At 38.2% G+C, this 14,980-nt stretch overlaps 1 protein-coding gene across 1 annotated transcript; it reads right to left on the reverse strand.

Moving 5' to 3' along the window:
- Window positions 1-9,705: 9,705 nt before the first annotated feature.
- Window positions 9,706-14,901, reverse strand: LOC101856887 (zinc transporter ZIP9). Its single transcript, XM_005096967.3, has 6 exons — window positions 14,746-14,901; window positions 12,952-13,057; window positions 11,809-12,123; window positions 11,217-11,302; window positions 10,518-10,652; window positions 9,706-9,975 (listed from the first exon to the last, which is right to left on the reverse strand). The coding sequence occupies exons 1-6, from the start codon at window positions 14,839-14,841 to the stop codon at window positions 9,730-9,732; spliced, it is 984 nt and encodes a 327-aa protein (XP_005097024.1). The 5' UTR covers window positions 14,842-14,901; the 3' UTR covers window positions 9,706-9,729.
- Between the last annotated feature and the right edge of the window lie 79 nt (window positions 14,902-14,980).

Here is a 14,980-nt window from a genome sequence, read left to right on the forward strand (position 1 = left end):
GGAATGTTGAGCAGGAAGGAAAGAGGAGTGGCTTTCTGTCCACCTCAATTTCCACCCACAAAAAAAAAAAGCAAAAAAAAAGCCCACAAGTTCAAAAGAAATCAAACTACTGATGCTTCACCAATATCACTGTTGACGAATTCAAGCAAAGTATAGTATACCACAGCCAAGCTTTACGAAAAGCACAAACCCCATGACTGACTTTCAAAGAAAAATAAAACTACATAAACACACAGAGATTTACACGTATTTGAAAAACTCGTCACATTAAAATAAAGGGAGTGCTTATTTAGGCCACATATGGCCTAAATAAGGTAAGGGAGGGGGGTTTAGCTTATTTAGGCCACAGTGGACTGTGGCCTAAATAAGGTAAGGGAGGGGGGTTTAGCTTATTTAGGCCACACATGCTCAAACTACCCTTTTCAGGCAACTGAGTTCGTTCCACTTTCATAATAATGGTGCACCTTTCTCATTTAGTACAGTTTTGTCTCAGTGTACAACTTATAAATCATAATCATAATGAATATTGTAAGAACAAAGCACAATACGCAAAATTTTGCTCAATCCCAATGGTTTGAATGAGGGCCAGATTTTTCCTTCATGGAGGGGCAAAAGCTAGGCTACCATTTTGGCACACTTTGGTCAAGTGAAAAGGTCAAATCCTCCGAATGGACTTCCGGGTTAAATTTGGAGTATAAAAAGAGTGTACACTACGTGGCTGAGTCAAAGTTACACTATCTTTGCCTGAGTGACACTCTCTCGTACTGTCTCGTAGTAGTACATGTAGGCTAGTAGGCCTAGTAGTAGTAGTAGCAAAGATCGTGTAGAGAATATTTGGTAGTAGATTCTATCTAGTAGGCAGTTTAGTGAACGTGCTCGCGGCAGGGCGAATCGGCCTCGATAAGCCCCGTAGACTTTTGTGATCGGCCACGAAGCCTCGTGTTTTGATGGGTCTAGATCTAAACAACTCAGTGTTATTCGCACTGCCACATCCGACAGGCCTAGATCTACATCGTTTTAAAAGGAAAAGAAAGATCATCAAAATGGTTGAATTCGCGTGAAAATCGATTCGGTAGAACTAGAACTATTAAAATTTGCTTCTGAAAACAAGGCAATTTTTATACGAAGGCCATTTTTATAACTCGATGAAATAAAAACTACTGGCTGTGTACTGTGTTATTCTGTATAAAAATAAATTAAGAAACTTCAGGACGTATTATTATTTTCCAGCATCTTTTGACGCCTGAGCTGTAGAGGTTGAAGTTTTCACAACACTAATAGATCTAGTAAGAGGGTTAGGTAATAGGGCTTTCCGTAAAAAATGCATAGATCTACAAAAGCCGAACCACCGAATCGACCGGGCACCTTGCTCTCCTCTGCACACTGTGATAACGTGTTGCTGCGGTATCGCATTATTCAACTATTAATACGTGCGGCTATGGCAATTGTGATGTACTGACTGAAAAAAAAATTCAGTTTTGTTTTTATTTTACCATATATTTGACTTTAATAGTGCAGGCGATAGCAAGATCTAGATTCTCTGTCTAGAATCAGTAGTAGCAGGCTTATGCTAGAAGCAGCCAGAGAGCCTACAACTGCTAGATCTAGATCTAACTTATTATTGCTATGCCTTTGGGCTTTGGAATTGAAATAAAACGAATTGCACAGTTCTAGTTACTTTTAGATTCAGCAAGTAACTGTATTTCCAGAGTCAATAATAACAAATCTCAGCATAACAATCACTTTTACTTGTATTAGAATAATTAGATCCAACTTTTTTTTCTAAAATCTGTTTTGCGCAAACTTAATATTTTCTCTACTTGTAGAGCACAGAATTTACATTGTAAGCCTCTGCTCAGTCTTTTAGTATACATAATAAAATACACACACACACACACACACACACACATATATATATATATATATATATATATATATATATATATATATATAGAGAGAGAGAGAGAGAGAGAGAGAGAGAGAGAGAGAGAGAGAGAGAGAGAGAGAGAGAGAAAGAGAGATATATATATAGAGAGAGATCTATATATATATATATAATCATTTTATGTTGTTTTCGGGATATTTTTAAAACTCTTTTTTCAACATGTCATAAAATCAAATTGTGCCATTTTCTTTGAAAAGAATAGCATTAGCAGTGGACTTTTTAGACAGCGAGTCTCTGATTCAATATTTTTTTTAAAATATGCTAATCAATGAAAATTGCAAATTGATAATAGTTTAGTCCTGTAGAGGATAGGTGGACTCTGGGGTCTGCAGAGCGAAATACTAGGTTTTAGGATGTGAACACCGGAGTCACCATAGTGAAATAAGGTTTGGTTTAAGTAAGGATTGGTGGACCCCGGGGTCAACGTAGTGATAAATAAGCAGGTTTAAGGAGGACCCCAGGATCTACCTAGCGAAATACTAGGTTTTAGGACAGGTGGACCCCAGGGTCACCGTAGTGAAACAAGTAGGTTTCTTTGAAGATTGGTGGACCCCGGGGTCAGCGTAGTGAAATAAGTAAGGTTAATTTTAAAAGGATTGGTGGACCCCGGAGTCACCATAGCCGTAGAGGAATAAGAAGGTTTATTTAAGGATTGGTGGACCCCCGGGACACCTTGATTAAACCTACTTATTTTACTACGGTGACCGCAGGTTCCACCTATTCTAAAAGCCTAACTAGTATTTCGTTAGGTAGACCCTGGGGTCCACCTTAAACCTACTTATTTCACTACGTTGACTCCAGGGTCCACCAATCCTTAAAATTAAACCTAGATCTACATGTACTTATTTCACTACATTGACTATTGACCCCAGGGTCCACCAATCCTTAATTAAACCTAGATCTACTTATAATTTCGCTACGTTGACCACGGGCTCCGCCAGTCCTACTATAAAATAAACTGAGATTTACTTATTTCACTATGTTGACCCCGGGGTCCACCGATCCTTAGTTAAACCTAGATCTACTACTTATTTCACTACGCTGACTCCGGGATTCACATCCTAAAACCTAGCATTTTGTTAGGTAGACCCCGGGGTCCACCTATCCTTTTGGCTAGATAGACCCCGTAGTCCGCCTATCCACTTTTTTAAAATAATAACTGAAAACAATACATGCCAGTTGTCATGAATAGTGAAGAAAAATGACAATGAGGTAGATTATAATTTGTCAAAAAAATTGCAAGTGCAAGTGAAGATCATACAATAATTTTGTTGTTTTCTGATCATCTTTCCCGGTTTATAAAAAAATTCCAGTGGGCCTACTACTAGATCTATGTCTCTGAAGAACATTTTGCTTGCCTATATTAGCTTTTTTCATGTACATGAAAGCATAGAATATATAGTTTCACACATATATATGCACAATACTTTGAAAAAGAAAGATAAGGTCATTGTTGTTTTATTTTTTTACGGAATCTGTTTTACGTTGAGAAAAGCGGTAAAAACAAGTTTTAAAATTTTAAGAATGCCCATAATATTAGTATTAGGAATCCGAAATTACTACCTAGTTGGCTTACTCTTTAATAACCCTGAGCAGTTAAGAAAAAAAAGACAATGATATAGGATTTGTCTAAATATGACCATTATGACAGGTGTGGCCTAAATAAGGTAAGGGAGGGGGGTTTAGCTTATTTAGGCCATATGTGGCCTAAATAAGGTCACCCTAAAATAAATTTGTTGAGAAAATAAAAAACTAGTCTTAAGTTTTGCACAGCACAGCAGAAGTCAGCAGCTGAAACAGCTCACTGTACAAAACTGTACGGTACTAAAATTCTAAAAGATGAATTACATCAAAACAAAAGAACAACCATGAAACTAAACTACAGCCTGACTGGAAATGAAATTGTCATGAGCAAAGTAAAGATTTTATAATTTTGAGACATTTCTATCGTCACGTTAAAACACTGAGATGCATGCACTACTACTGGCCTCATCAATGGTACACATCTTTAATTCTGCATTTGACGAAATTGTGTTTTTAAAAAATCATGAAAATATGGACAAAGTAAATAGTATTTTGTTTCTCTTGAGAAAACACACGTTTTGAATGAAAACAGAGCAGGACCACAGTTACAGCTCTCTTACAATAATCTACTCTCTCTCTCTCACGACTGACACACACCTTGCCGACTCACACAAGAGCACAAGAGGAATGATACTCCATGACAGTTTACACAGTGAGAGCACACATCACATACACAAGTACACCAACAACTTTAATTAATAACTCTTTTTTTCTTCTGTATTTGTTTTGAATTTCATCATCATCATCATGATAACCATCATAATAATAACACATGATAATAGGTCATGGCATAAAATATATTGAGTCCACGAGAACAAGGGGAATAGTCACAAACTGAAAATTGTGAGGGCATCAATTTTGAACGCTTGCTGATCATTGTATTTCTATTCAACTGTTGGTTGATTATTGTTGTTTGATTTTCCATTCAACAAACATAACAATAAACCACCAGTCAAACAAATATGAGTCCACAAGCTTTTAAAATTGACACCTTCACAATTTCCAGTTAGCGACTGCCCGTGGTCTCCTCATATGTCCGCAAATAAATTCTCACAAAACGGTAAGTCATCTGCATGGCAAAGCACAAATGGGACATTTTATCAAGAGAAACAGCGACGTGGATATTGCTGATGCAGAACATCACTGCACGGTATGAAACCACCTCCCTCACTTACCATTTCCCAGATTTGAACCGACAGTGAACAGAGGCTCTTTGGGAAAAGACAATGGTCAAAGTTCGAAGGATAAAGATCGGCCAAACCATGCCCTACCTTTAGGAGTTTCTATAAGACAAAAAATAATACACATACAGATGTCAGCTATCAAAAGTAGCCTCACATTTTGTGCAAAGATATCAATATCGTGAGAGAGTGAAACGTGTCAAACAAAAGCAGTCCTTGAGACAGGCGAGAACTATAAATAACTACCTGAAAACTTGACAAAATTATAATATGGTACAACAGAACACACCCACTGCCTGCCAATAGCAGAGACCTGGGCTCACACTGAGAGTCATGTATTCCAAAAGTTACACAAGTTTCCTTTTAATTAAGCAATGAGTTCATCAAGTGAGAGAATTCAGAGATTTTTATATTTCATCAAATCGTTCTTTTATATTAAGCAATGAGTTCACCCAGGGTGGGAATTCAGAGATTTTTATATTTCATCAAATCGTTCTTTTAGGCATGAGTTCACCCAGTAGGGGAGTTCAGAAATTTTTCAGCGATGTCAGTGCAGCAGTAGAGAGCAAAAGACAGATGCCAGGATGCCCTGTTCCTGAAAGCCTCCACCAAAGAGCACAACCCCAAAAAGAATGTTCGTTCACAAGATCAGATCGGAAACATTTCTCACTATTGAGATAATCAAATGACTTAGGATTACAGAAGAGACTAACACAACGCTAATGGTATAAATTATTAAATAGTAATACACTTGTAAATAAAAATGTCTTTATTAAAATGTAGGTGTTTTTACGCCCATATCAACACAATTTAGAAAATTTAAGAGCTGGGCTCTGACCCTGCCTGTCAAGGCCAACCTGGGCTGAAAGGGATACAACATCCCAGCAGAAAGACCGAGCTAATAAAAACTCTCCACACTTGAGAATTGAACCCATGTCACCTGCATACAATGACGAAGAGCCTAATAGCTACACCACAACCATCCTAATAGACTTGTATTACAAAAACAACTAACGCAACACTAATACTAACAAGAACGCAATCAGAAAAAAAAGTCTTTTGTAGATGCTTCCAAAGTAATACCATGCCATGCCTTTTAAAAATCTTTCCTTATGTTATTTAGCCACAGATATAAAGCCAGTAGGATCATCATCTTGGCACACAGAGCAATGAAAGAACCAGCCAAAACCAAACCAGACATACGCATCACCAACAAATCAATACAAGCTCCCTTTTTTCTCAGACTCACTACAGCTTTTATTCCACTCATATTTCTTTAAATGAATGCATAAAAGTGCCTGTTGATGTATGTGGGTGTGTGTGTGTGAGTGTGAGTGAGTGAGTGTGTGAGTGTGCAAGTGTGTGTGTTGTGTGTATGTGCGTGTGTGTGTGTGAGAGAGTGTGAGTTTGTGAATGTGAGTGTGCACGCCTGTATATGAGCATGTGTGCAAGAGTCTGAGTTTGAGAAACCTATGATAGAGTCAAGTGTAACATAAAAAAAACAGAATTTTAATAATGAAGCATCCCAGACCACTATGATTCGATGAACATTGTATCAATAAATATAACTTAATCTCCTTGTCCTTATCTTGAGTGTTGCCTTCTCCCACATACATGTCAAAAATCCTTTATAAAAAACTCAGCGTAGAACCGTACCAATCTTACCCGATACCCGACATTTTTAAAAAGCATGTTTAAGAGCATTCAAAGTAGCCAGATGGATTCTGAAAAAGTTCTTCGAAATAAAAAGGAAAGCATCAGTAGAAAAAGAGAAAGAAATCTGGAGACCTACATCTCTCACGTGTTTCTTTTTCATCTGCTGACACAACAAGTAGAAGCCATTAGAAAAAGATGTTCATGGAAGAACAAATGAAGAGATCCATGGAAAAACACATTATATCCACTTACTACAAAACTAACAAAAGATGTTTAAAATATTATTTTTAAAACTTTACCTCTGAAAACAAAAGTATGAATACACAGGGTCCCCACCAAATCCTGGAAAATTTTTTCACGACCCCCAAATTTTTTTCAAGACCCCAATTCGAGGGAAAAATCAGGCCGCTGCGCGTCAAGAATGATCCCCAAAAAAGCCAATCTATCAAAGATAAAAAGTCAAAATGTCTATAAATGAATGCAAATGTACATTTTGTAGTATAGTCTTCAAACAATAGATGACTATAATACTGGGTGACTGCCAAACCAGCTTCTCAATTTTCCAAGGGAGGGGCCTCATCCATTTTCCAGGAACACGTTACATAACAATGAAAGCGTGTGCTCCATTTATATCTAATATAATACATGTATATGTTTGTGAATACACACACACACACACACATGTAGGTACATTATATCCAGTTAACAACATGTCAGTGTGGCACTGGGATCTTGAGAGACTTTGGTATTTCAGTCTGTTCTTACTTATTTATATTTTCCCATCATCATATTAGCCAACATAACAAACTATAGGCCCTATATAAAAAAAAAATGAATCCTGTTTTGAGCCTGAAAAAAGACCTAGAACTAGAAAATCGACTGTCAATAACCAGTCTGGGTGTCACGATTCATATAATAAACGTGAAGACGAAAATCGTTGCTGCAACTCAAAGTAGAGTAATAACTAGAATGGCTCAAGTACACCTATTCAGTGTGAGAGGTGTAAGAATTGGGGGGGGGGGGGGGGGGGGGGCGTGCAAGATGCAGTGACACTGAAAATCTGCCAATCCTGAACAGAAAGCTAATAAAATATAGATATAAATTACAATCACCCCATCCAATGAAACGCGAACACTTTAGTTCAATAACAAGGCATGACAGATCCTGATTCCACACAAGGCCTGCACCAACGCGCGCTTTGCAGAGAGCTCTAAAGTAGTGATCAAAATGCTAAAAATTTGCTTACAAGTTCAGTTTTTGTCCTCTAGCGTTGCCTTCAGCTCCCCCCCCCCCCCCAAATCCCCTTCCACGAGTGTATCTTATAAAGGAGTCCTAGGGCTTATACTTCACAGCGCTCAGACCACCGGTACTCACAGGTTCATTGACCGGTCACGAGGGCGAACCTGTCAAGACGCTTGTATAACTTCTTTTTCTTTTTTTTTTCCACAAGCGACAGCAGAGGGCAATTTTTAATATTGATTTATTTTCAAGGCGACACAGCGTTCATAATGCACAACCTGCATGTTACAAATGTTGCGTTATCTATCAGACTATTACCGGAAAATTTCTGGGCGGTAACGAAAGCAGATCTTGATTCTTCGCGATCGAGCCTCGGTGTCACACATACTTCCGTCACAACGGATGTTTCAATTACGTTTCCTCTTTAAGACTCATCAACCATAAAGTCTAGATAGCTGCACATTACACAGGCCCTATACTTTCCCGACTCACCACAAAATTCCCGACTTTTTCTCGACCTCCCGACCCATCTCAAAATTCCCGATTTCCCGACCCTGTGGGGACCCTGGAATACACAGCAAATTTCATCATGTTAGATGTCAAGGGATAAAATGAATTTTGAGAAAAAAAAGTATTCTTATGACATGTCTTATCGTATGATACTGGTGTGGATGGGGATTTCCAGAAAAGCCCAAATTTGGCGTACAGTGTGGTTTGCAATGGAACCCTTACAATTTCACTGGAATATTTTTTTTAAAAACAACAAAACAAAGAAGACATACATAAAAAAATCTCTACATTTCCTTACAAATGCAATTCTACACATAAAACAATCCCAACCACAGCAATAATGTAAACAGTACGTAGAAATATGTCAACATAAAATCTTTTTTAAGTTTTATGAATCAATTTTTTGATCCAATGAATATTTCTACTTCAAAAGTAGTATGACAACTTAAGAACAAAAAAACACTGGCTTATTTGACATCCATAAATCATTACCTTATGAGAAATATAAACGGTACAAAAGAAATCCGAAATGCACGCAGACGCTATGAGCATGGCTTTTAACTCAATATAATTTCTCTCCCAATCACTATAAAAAGAAAGCACAAAAGTCCCACAGGATCGTCAGAATTTCACATTATAAGTTGAAATTCCGTGCAGCTGAGAAAAACAATTCTATATCATCCAGAAATTGAACCTCAGCGGACCATCATACCAAAAGATAAAAATTATCTTGGTACATGTGCCCTGATTTAGGAAATATAAAAAAAATTACAGAGCAAGCCTATGCAATGTAAGACTTTCGCAGAACTGGACACTCTAGAGGTGAGTGGAGCATACCATCTGCAGGAATACTTGTTAAAAACCTACAGTCTTTTCTTACAGGTATGACCCCTAACCCCTTTCTACATATACAAAAATTAAACACAAAAGTTGAAATTCTGAAGTTATTCTAATTCTTCGCAGTAACAATCTGAAGAGCTTAAACAAGCACAGCTGATGCATTCGCATTTGTGCTACCGTTCATCAAGGTAAATAACCAAAGAGACAGTAGTAAGAAGGAGTGACATTGTAAAGAAAAAGATCATAAAGGAGGCAAAGGAAAATGATTGGGGGAAGAAAAACCTAAAATGAAAAACCAGACATTGTATATTTGCACTTTAAGCACATTTTTAAAATCCTCAACAAATCATTTAACACTTTTTAATGAACTGCTTATTTTACGTGAACAAGCATCAACTTCCTTACATGGGAAAATTCTTAGATTTCTGTAAATCGTAATACAATTTCAAGGCTTGAGTCCGCATCACCCAATGAGCGTACTATCCCACTAAAATCGTCATTTCGTCCACGTACACGTACACAAATTTATAAAAGGATTGACTACAAAACGTCTTTGGTGAAAATTTTATGACGCAAAAGAAACAAACACCTCAAAAACAAACCAATTCAACATTACTACAACAGGCTGAATCTTGAGATTTCCCGAGGCATGGCAGTCAACAGTATCGCATTATATATATAAAAATGCAGTAATAACATTTCACACCTCGCCGCAAGCGCAAACAAACATAACAAGCAAAGAATGTTATCTTTTTTAATTCAGTAAATATCACATCAGTGTTTGTGGCCCATGGCTAAAACTACCGGAAGCAAAGAGCCTACAACTAGAGCGGCCAGCTCCGATTTTTTAAAACCTTTCTGTTCCCGTACGATAACGGTGCCGTCTGGCGCCTTGTGTTGCGTGTGGCTGGTGGAGATCTCCGGCAACACGTGCACCGTGGCCACGTACAGGAAGGTGCCTGCGCTGAACAGCATGGCAATCCCAGTGGTGTGCATGTCCGACAGCGTCTCTTTGTTTTGCTGGAGGAGAAAATGTACACGGTGAAATAAATGTGACGCATTGTTGGAGCTTAAAGTTCAGCATGAAATAGATGCGTGAGGATGTAGGTCAAAGTTCAACACGAAATAGATGCCTGAGGATGTAGGTCAAGGTTCAACATGACATAGACGAGTGGGAATGTAGGTCAAAGTTCAACATGAAATAGACGAGTGAGTATGTGAGTCAAAATTCAATATGAAATAGATGAGTATGGATGTAGGTCAAAGTTCAACACGAGATAGATGCTGGACCAAATCTATGAAAGTAAAAAAGTAAATTAGTGTATGGGTTTAACTCCCCGATCAACATGTTAATGTTAATTAAGAGGCAGGACCTCCGAATTTAACGTTTGTCTCTGACAGGACCCAGCCAAATGGGTAAACAGCCTTGAAAACTCCACAAAAAGACCCAAGTGACATTTTCACAATTTAATAAACACAGTAAACGCTTTTTGTAGAGGAGAAAAAGAAAGAAACAACTGTAAAAACTTGACGCGTGAACATTCCCCTAACACCAAACGTACCTGACTGAGACTCAGATATGTGATGATGGCCAACAATGGAGCGGATGCGGAGAACACAGCCAAATGTTTTCGTATCCTCGCCCGGTCAAGACCTTCGTGGAGCAAAAAGGAAACGAGACCAAAAGCAGCTGGAGCCTGTGGAGGGAAGACCCGTGGAACTATAAAAAAAAAAAACATCTTTCACAGAAATAGAAAAAGAGAAATCACTTTAATTCAAGACCAAAATGATTTGAACTTTAAAAAAAGAAAGAAAGAAAGAAAGAAAGAAGGAAAGAAAGAAGGAAGGAAAGAAAGAAAGAATTATCATAATTCTACCCATATTCACTGTTACCAACTGTAGAGAATAAGTTTTTACTGACACTGAAATCAGCTAAATGCACAACTTGAATACAATCTTGAAGAGCCGAAACAAATTCTAAGAAAAATCCTTTCAAGTCAAAATAATCTTAAACACCCAAAGAAAATATATCGCTTGACTCAAGAATCAAGACTGCAATCAATAGTCAGAAAACCAGGGTCTTGCAGCAAGCCAAACCATTAAGACCTGGTCTAAAATCAATGAAAAGTTGGCACACTCAACTGTGGACTTTTAGAAATTTCAAATTCTTGTGTAGTCTTACGAAAAAAAACCCCACCACATTTGACTGGACTCGATATGTCATTAGATAGTTAATTCTAACCATAAACCAGCACACTTGCCTTATGTAACATGATAGCAGCAAAAACAATCATGGTGATGTGATTCTCTGACAAAGTAATTGCAGCACCCAGGGCAATGCCATCAGCTGAAACAGAAAGCTCAGAGTCAAAAATTCTTTCTGGATAACCTAAACACAGTCTAACCCTATTCTAACGACCACCTACCAGAGACAATCCCCTGTACAAATGACCGCTTCCCACTTCATCCTTTTCGGGTTTTTTCTATAAATATTCAAATGACACTGCCCAAGAGGACCACAATTCTCCTCAACAAAGGGTGCTTGTCTTGGACAAGTTCGACTGTATACTTATTCCTTCTTTATAAATTCACAAGAGTCCACCAACGTTCATGTCATGCAAAACGCCAGTAGATTAATGAGGTGTAAAAACTTGAAAAAGACAGGGTTGTCTTGCTTGTTCTCAAGCATTTTCCAACACAATGATGTGGTGAAATAAAAAACTTCGCCCAACCCCAAGGGCTATTTGTTAGAGACACTCAGAGGGTAAAAAAAAAAAGTAATAAATTACGACAAACAACAATGTAACTGGGACAATATGATGCAGCCACAAAGCTCAGAAGTAAACCACTCACCAGCAGCATGCACCACCAGGCCCAGCGTGGCTGTAATTTTGTTACGGTTCTGGACAGTTCCCGTGGCCTCAGCGTCGTTGCTGACGGAGTGCGAGTGCATGTTGCCCCCAATCTGGTCAACGAGCAGCATGAAGATGAACCCTGTGACGAGACTGATGCCGATCTTGGAGTGCTCCTCTCCCATGTCATGATGGTGGTCGCGGTGGAGATCTGCTGTCGCAGCATCATCGTTTCCCGCTAACGAACCGACCGCGTTCACTACCTCATTTTCTTTGTGTTCAATTTCCTTTAACTGATGGCTGTGCCCTTCATGGTCTGAAACAGAACGTTGGGAAAAAAAGTGTTGGTTATTTTCTCCAACGTTGAGAAGCAGTTTTTCGGCTTACAATTTGTTATTTTCACTAAAAGTCACATTATCATAAATGAAAGAAAAGCTAACAACAAAACCTCCATCATGACAAGATGGGATAATATGTTCTTCTTCCAAAGGAGCAGCCTTCTGAATGAGACGAAATTTTATTTTCTTGAATATCCAATACATATTTTTCACTTAACTTTTTGGACCTTGGGAAACATGTGGGTGGCACCTCAAAATTTACATATTTGTGAGGCAGTGTGGTGAAATCAGGTGCTCGTCAAAATTTTGAAATCCGAGAAATTTGCATTTTTCTGCCAGTTTGGACATTTTTTTGATTTTTTTTTTTTAAACTTTGATTTTTTTAAAAAGGCACAAAAAAATGAATTTGCAGTTTCCAAGAAGTCACCAAACTTTGGCAGCCAATTTCTCGCTAATTTTACTTCTGAAACCAGGCGATCCCATCTCCTTCAATTGCACATATCTTGATTTCTATTCAAGATTATAAATGGATATTTTTTTCAGCGAAAGCAAAGCAAATGAAGAACCTTTAAGATGACAATAACAACTCCACATGCCCAAAAATTGACGAACGCCTGATTCCACCGCGTCGTGACACATATAAAATTGCCAAATACACTGTGCATCAATACTATTTACATCAGTGTAATATGACATTTGCATAATGCATAAGTCAGACAAAATCCAGACAATCTCAGAAATCCGGCTACTCAGATCTATCCAGAAAATTGGTACTTCTTGTACAATACAAGTAAACTCACTCTCACCTTTTCCATTAGAGTACATGGCATGGACACCCTCTGGAATGATGACAGCAAGGGCAGTGCCGACCAACAAACCAGCTCCCAGGACAGTCACCATTTTCAACTTTTCCTGAACGTAGAAACAAAGACATATATTTCGTTGCATAAAGTAAAGCATAATTTTCCTTCCAAAAAAAATTGTAAGGGGTATAAATCTGTAAAATTGCTTGATAAAAGCTTAAATCCAGTACAAGTCTGAATGTTTGTCCCCATAATACCGACAACCATAAAAAATTGCAATGTAGCATTAATCTAATTAAATTCAGGAGCTGTGCAGGTGTAAAATACAAATTTAATAGAGAGAAGGATCACTTGCTCAGGCCAAAGCTAAATATCTTGCGTGATCTCTCCTTCTGAAGTTATCCGTTAGGTTCTTCCATGTTCTGTTCATATACATCGAGGTTTTAGTTTCATGACTAGCTTTTATGTAGTACAGTCTGTGTCATTTCCTCTACGCTCTATTAAGAATCTAACATTTTTCTGGGATTCAATTTGGGGGGGGGTGTATTCAATTAATTATTCATCATTTGAATTTGGAATTTCTCCCACTTTATGTTTGCAATTTCCAATTGGAATTCGTTTCCAATTTGAGTGTGGAGGAGTACATCATGTTCAAATAGTTAATTTTAGACTTCATAGAGTAAAGTTACCAACAAGACCTCAGAATTATGTATGAAACTGACCTCAGAATTATGTATGAAACTGAAAGCAAAGGAGATTGTAGTCTTGTTTCTTTGTTTTAGTAGAGGTTTTACAGCGCTCGCAACTGCATTATAAGGTCATATGAGCGCCAGAAGATTAGAGGTGTTACAAGAAGAGAGTGTTACAAACATAAAAAAAGAAGATGGGGAGATAAGGATGATAGATGTTTGATAGGAAAGAAGAAGCAAACCACACCAGAGCACCCGCCAACCACCCACATTGTAGTCTTGTGAAGTCCGTGTTTGTAAGACATTAGAATCTAGAATCTAGATGATAAAAAAATAATGAAGCTACAGCGAGTGCAAGCACCTAGATCTAGATCTAGCAAATCCCTGTGACTGGCCCAAATATAGATGACGTTATTCAAGCACCTTTTCTTGTCGTCTTCTGGGGCTTCCCCCAAGACTATTGGGATTCCTTTGCCGGTAACTATTGACTAGATCTCGCCATCTTTGGGGTTGGGTTTTTTTTTGTATTAATTTGTGTTGTCTTTTATATAAACAATCTCAGCAATTCTCATTCCAAATTTACCTTCTTCTTCTAAAAGTTGTACACGCACACACACTCAAGCACAAGCACGTGAGCGCGCGCACACACACACACACTAACACACAACAAGCGCGCACACACATTAACACACAACAAGCGTGCGCACACACACACCCACAGCCATAGCAGTCAGCGATGAAACCTAGATCTAGATCTAGATGTGAAGGCAAAGCGGGCCCGCCACGGGCCACCCACAGTGAGTATTTCTAGATTTCTAGTTAACTTGCGAGGGAAGCCCTGGAAGACGACAAAAATAGACGGCAGAAATACGTGTGCTAGGTGTGCTAGGTGCTCCCTGTAGTTTCATGTAACAGAAAACAATAGAAGTAGAAACACAACACAATCACAAAATAACAATGTTTGAAGAAAAACAAAACAATCACAATGACTGTGACTGTGAGAGGATGTGAGAGATGAGGATAAAAAGACTCATTCGATGTTGAAGACTTCAAAAATGCATTCTGGCTAATGATGTGTAATATTCACGTACAGTATATACATATTTACCTCAGATAACGTTATTGTTAGGGGTATAACGCCAGCTAAGTAACATCCTACGAGCATAGCAAAAGATAAGCCAAGGAGGGTTACAGCTTCATCCATCTTTATCGTTTTTCACACCAGAACCACGTACATGTTTTGGTTGTTACGCTAGATGGCAGGTGTGGCTTCCGGTGAACTATATAGACATAAATTCTGTGTAATTCTTGCTTCTTGGCAGCTCCTAATAAAAATGCTTTTC

Source organism: Aplysia californica, unplaced genomic scaffold, assembly GCF_000002075.1.
Source record: "Aplysia californica isolate F4 #8 unplaced genomic scaffold, AplCal3.0 scaffold00143, whole genome shotgun sequence".
NCBI lineage: Eukaryota > Metazoa > Mollusca > Gastropoda > Aplysiida > Aplysiidae > Aplysia > Aplysia californica.

Excerpts from the sequence above, each read along its gene's own strand:
- LOC101856887 (XM_005096967.3), bottom strand. The coding sequence starts at position 14,841 with ATGGATGAAGCTGTAACCCTCCTTGGCTTATCTTTTGCTATGCTCGTA. Across the intron at positions 13,058-14,745 it reads TAACAATAACGTTATCTGAG|GAAAAGTTGAAAATGGTGAC; the intron begins GTAAATATGTAT and ends TTCTACGTTCAG. Across the intron at positions 11,303-11,808 it reads CCTGGTGGTGCATGCTGCTG|CTGATGGCATTGCCCTGGGT; the intron begins GTGAGTGGTTTA and ends TTTCTGTTTCAG.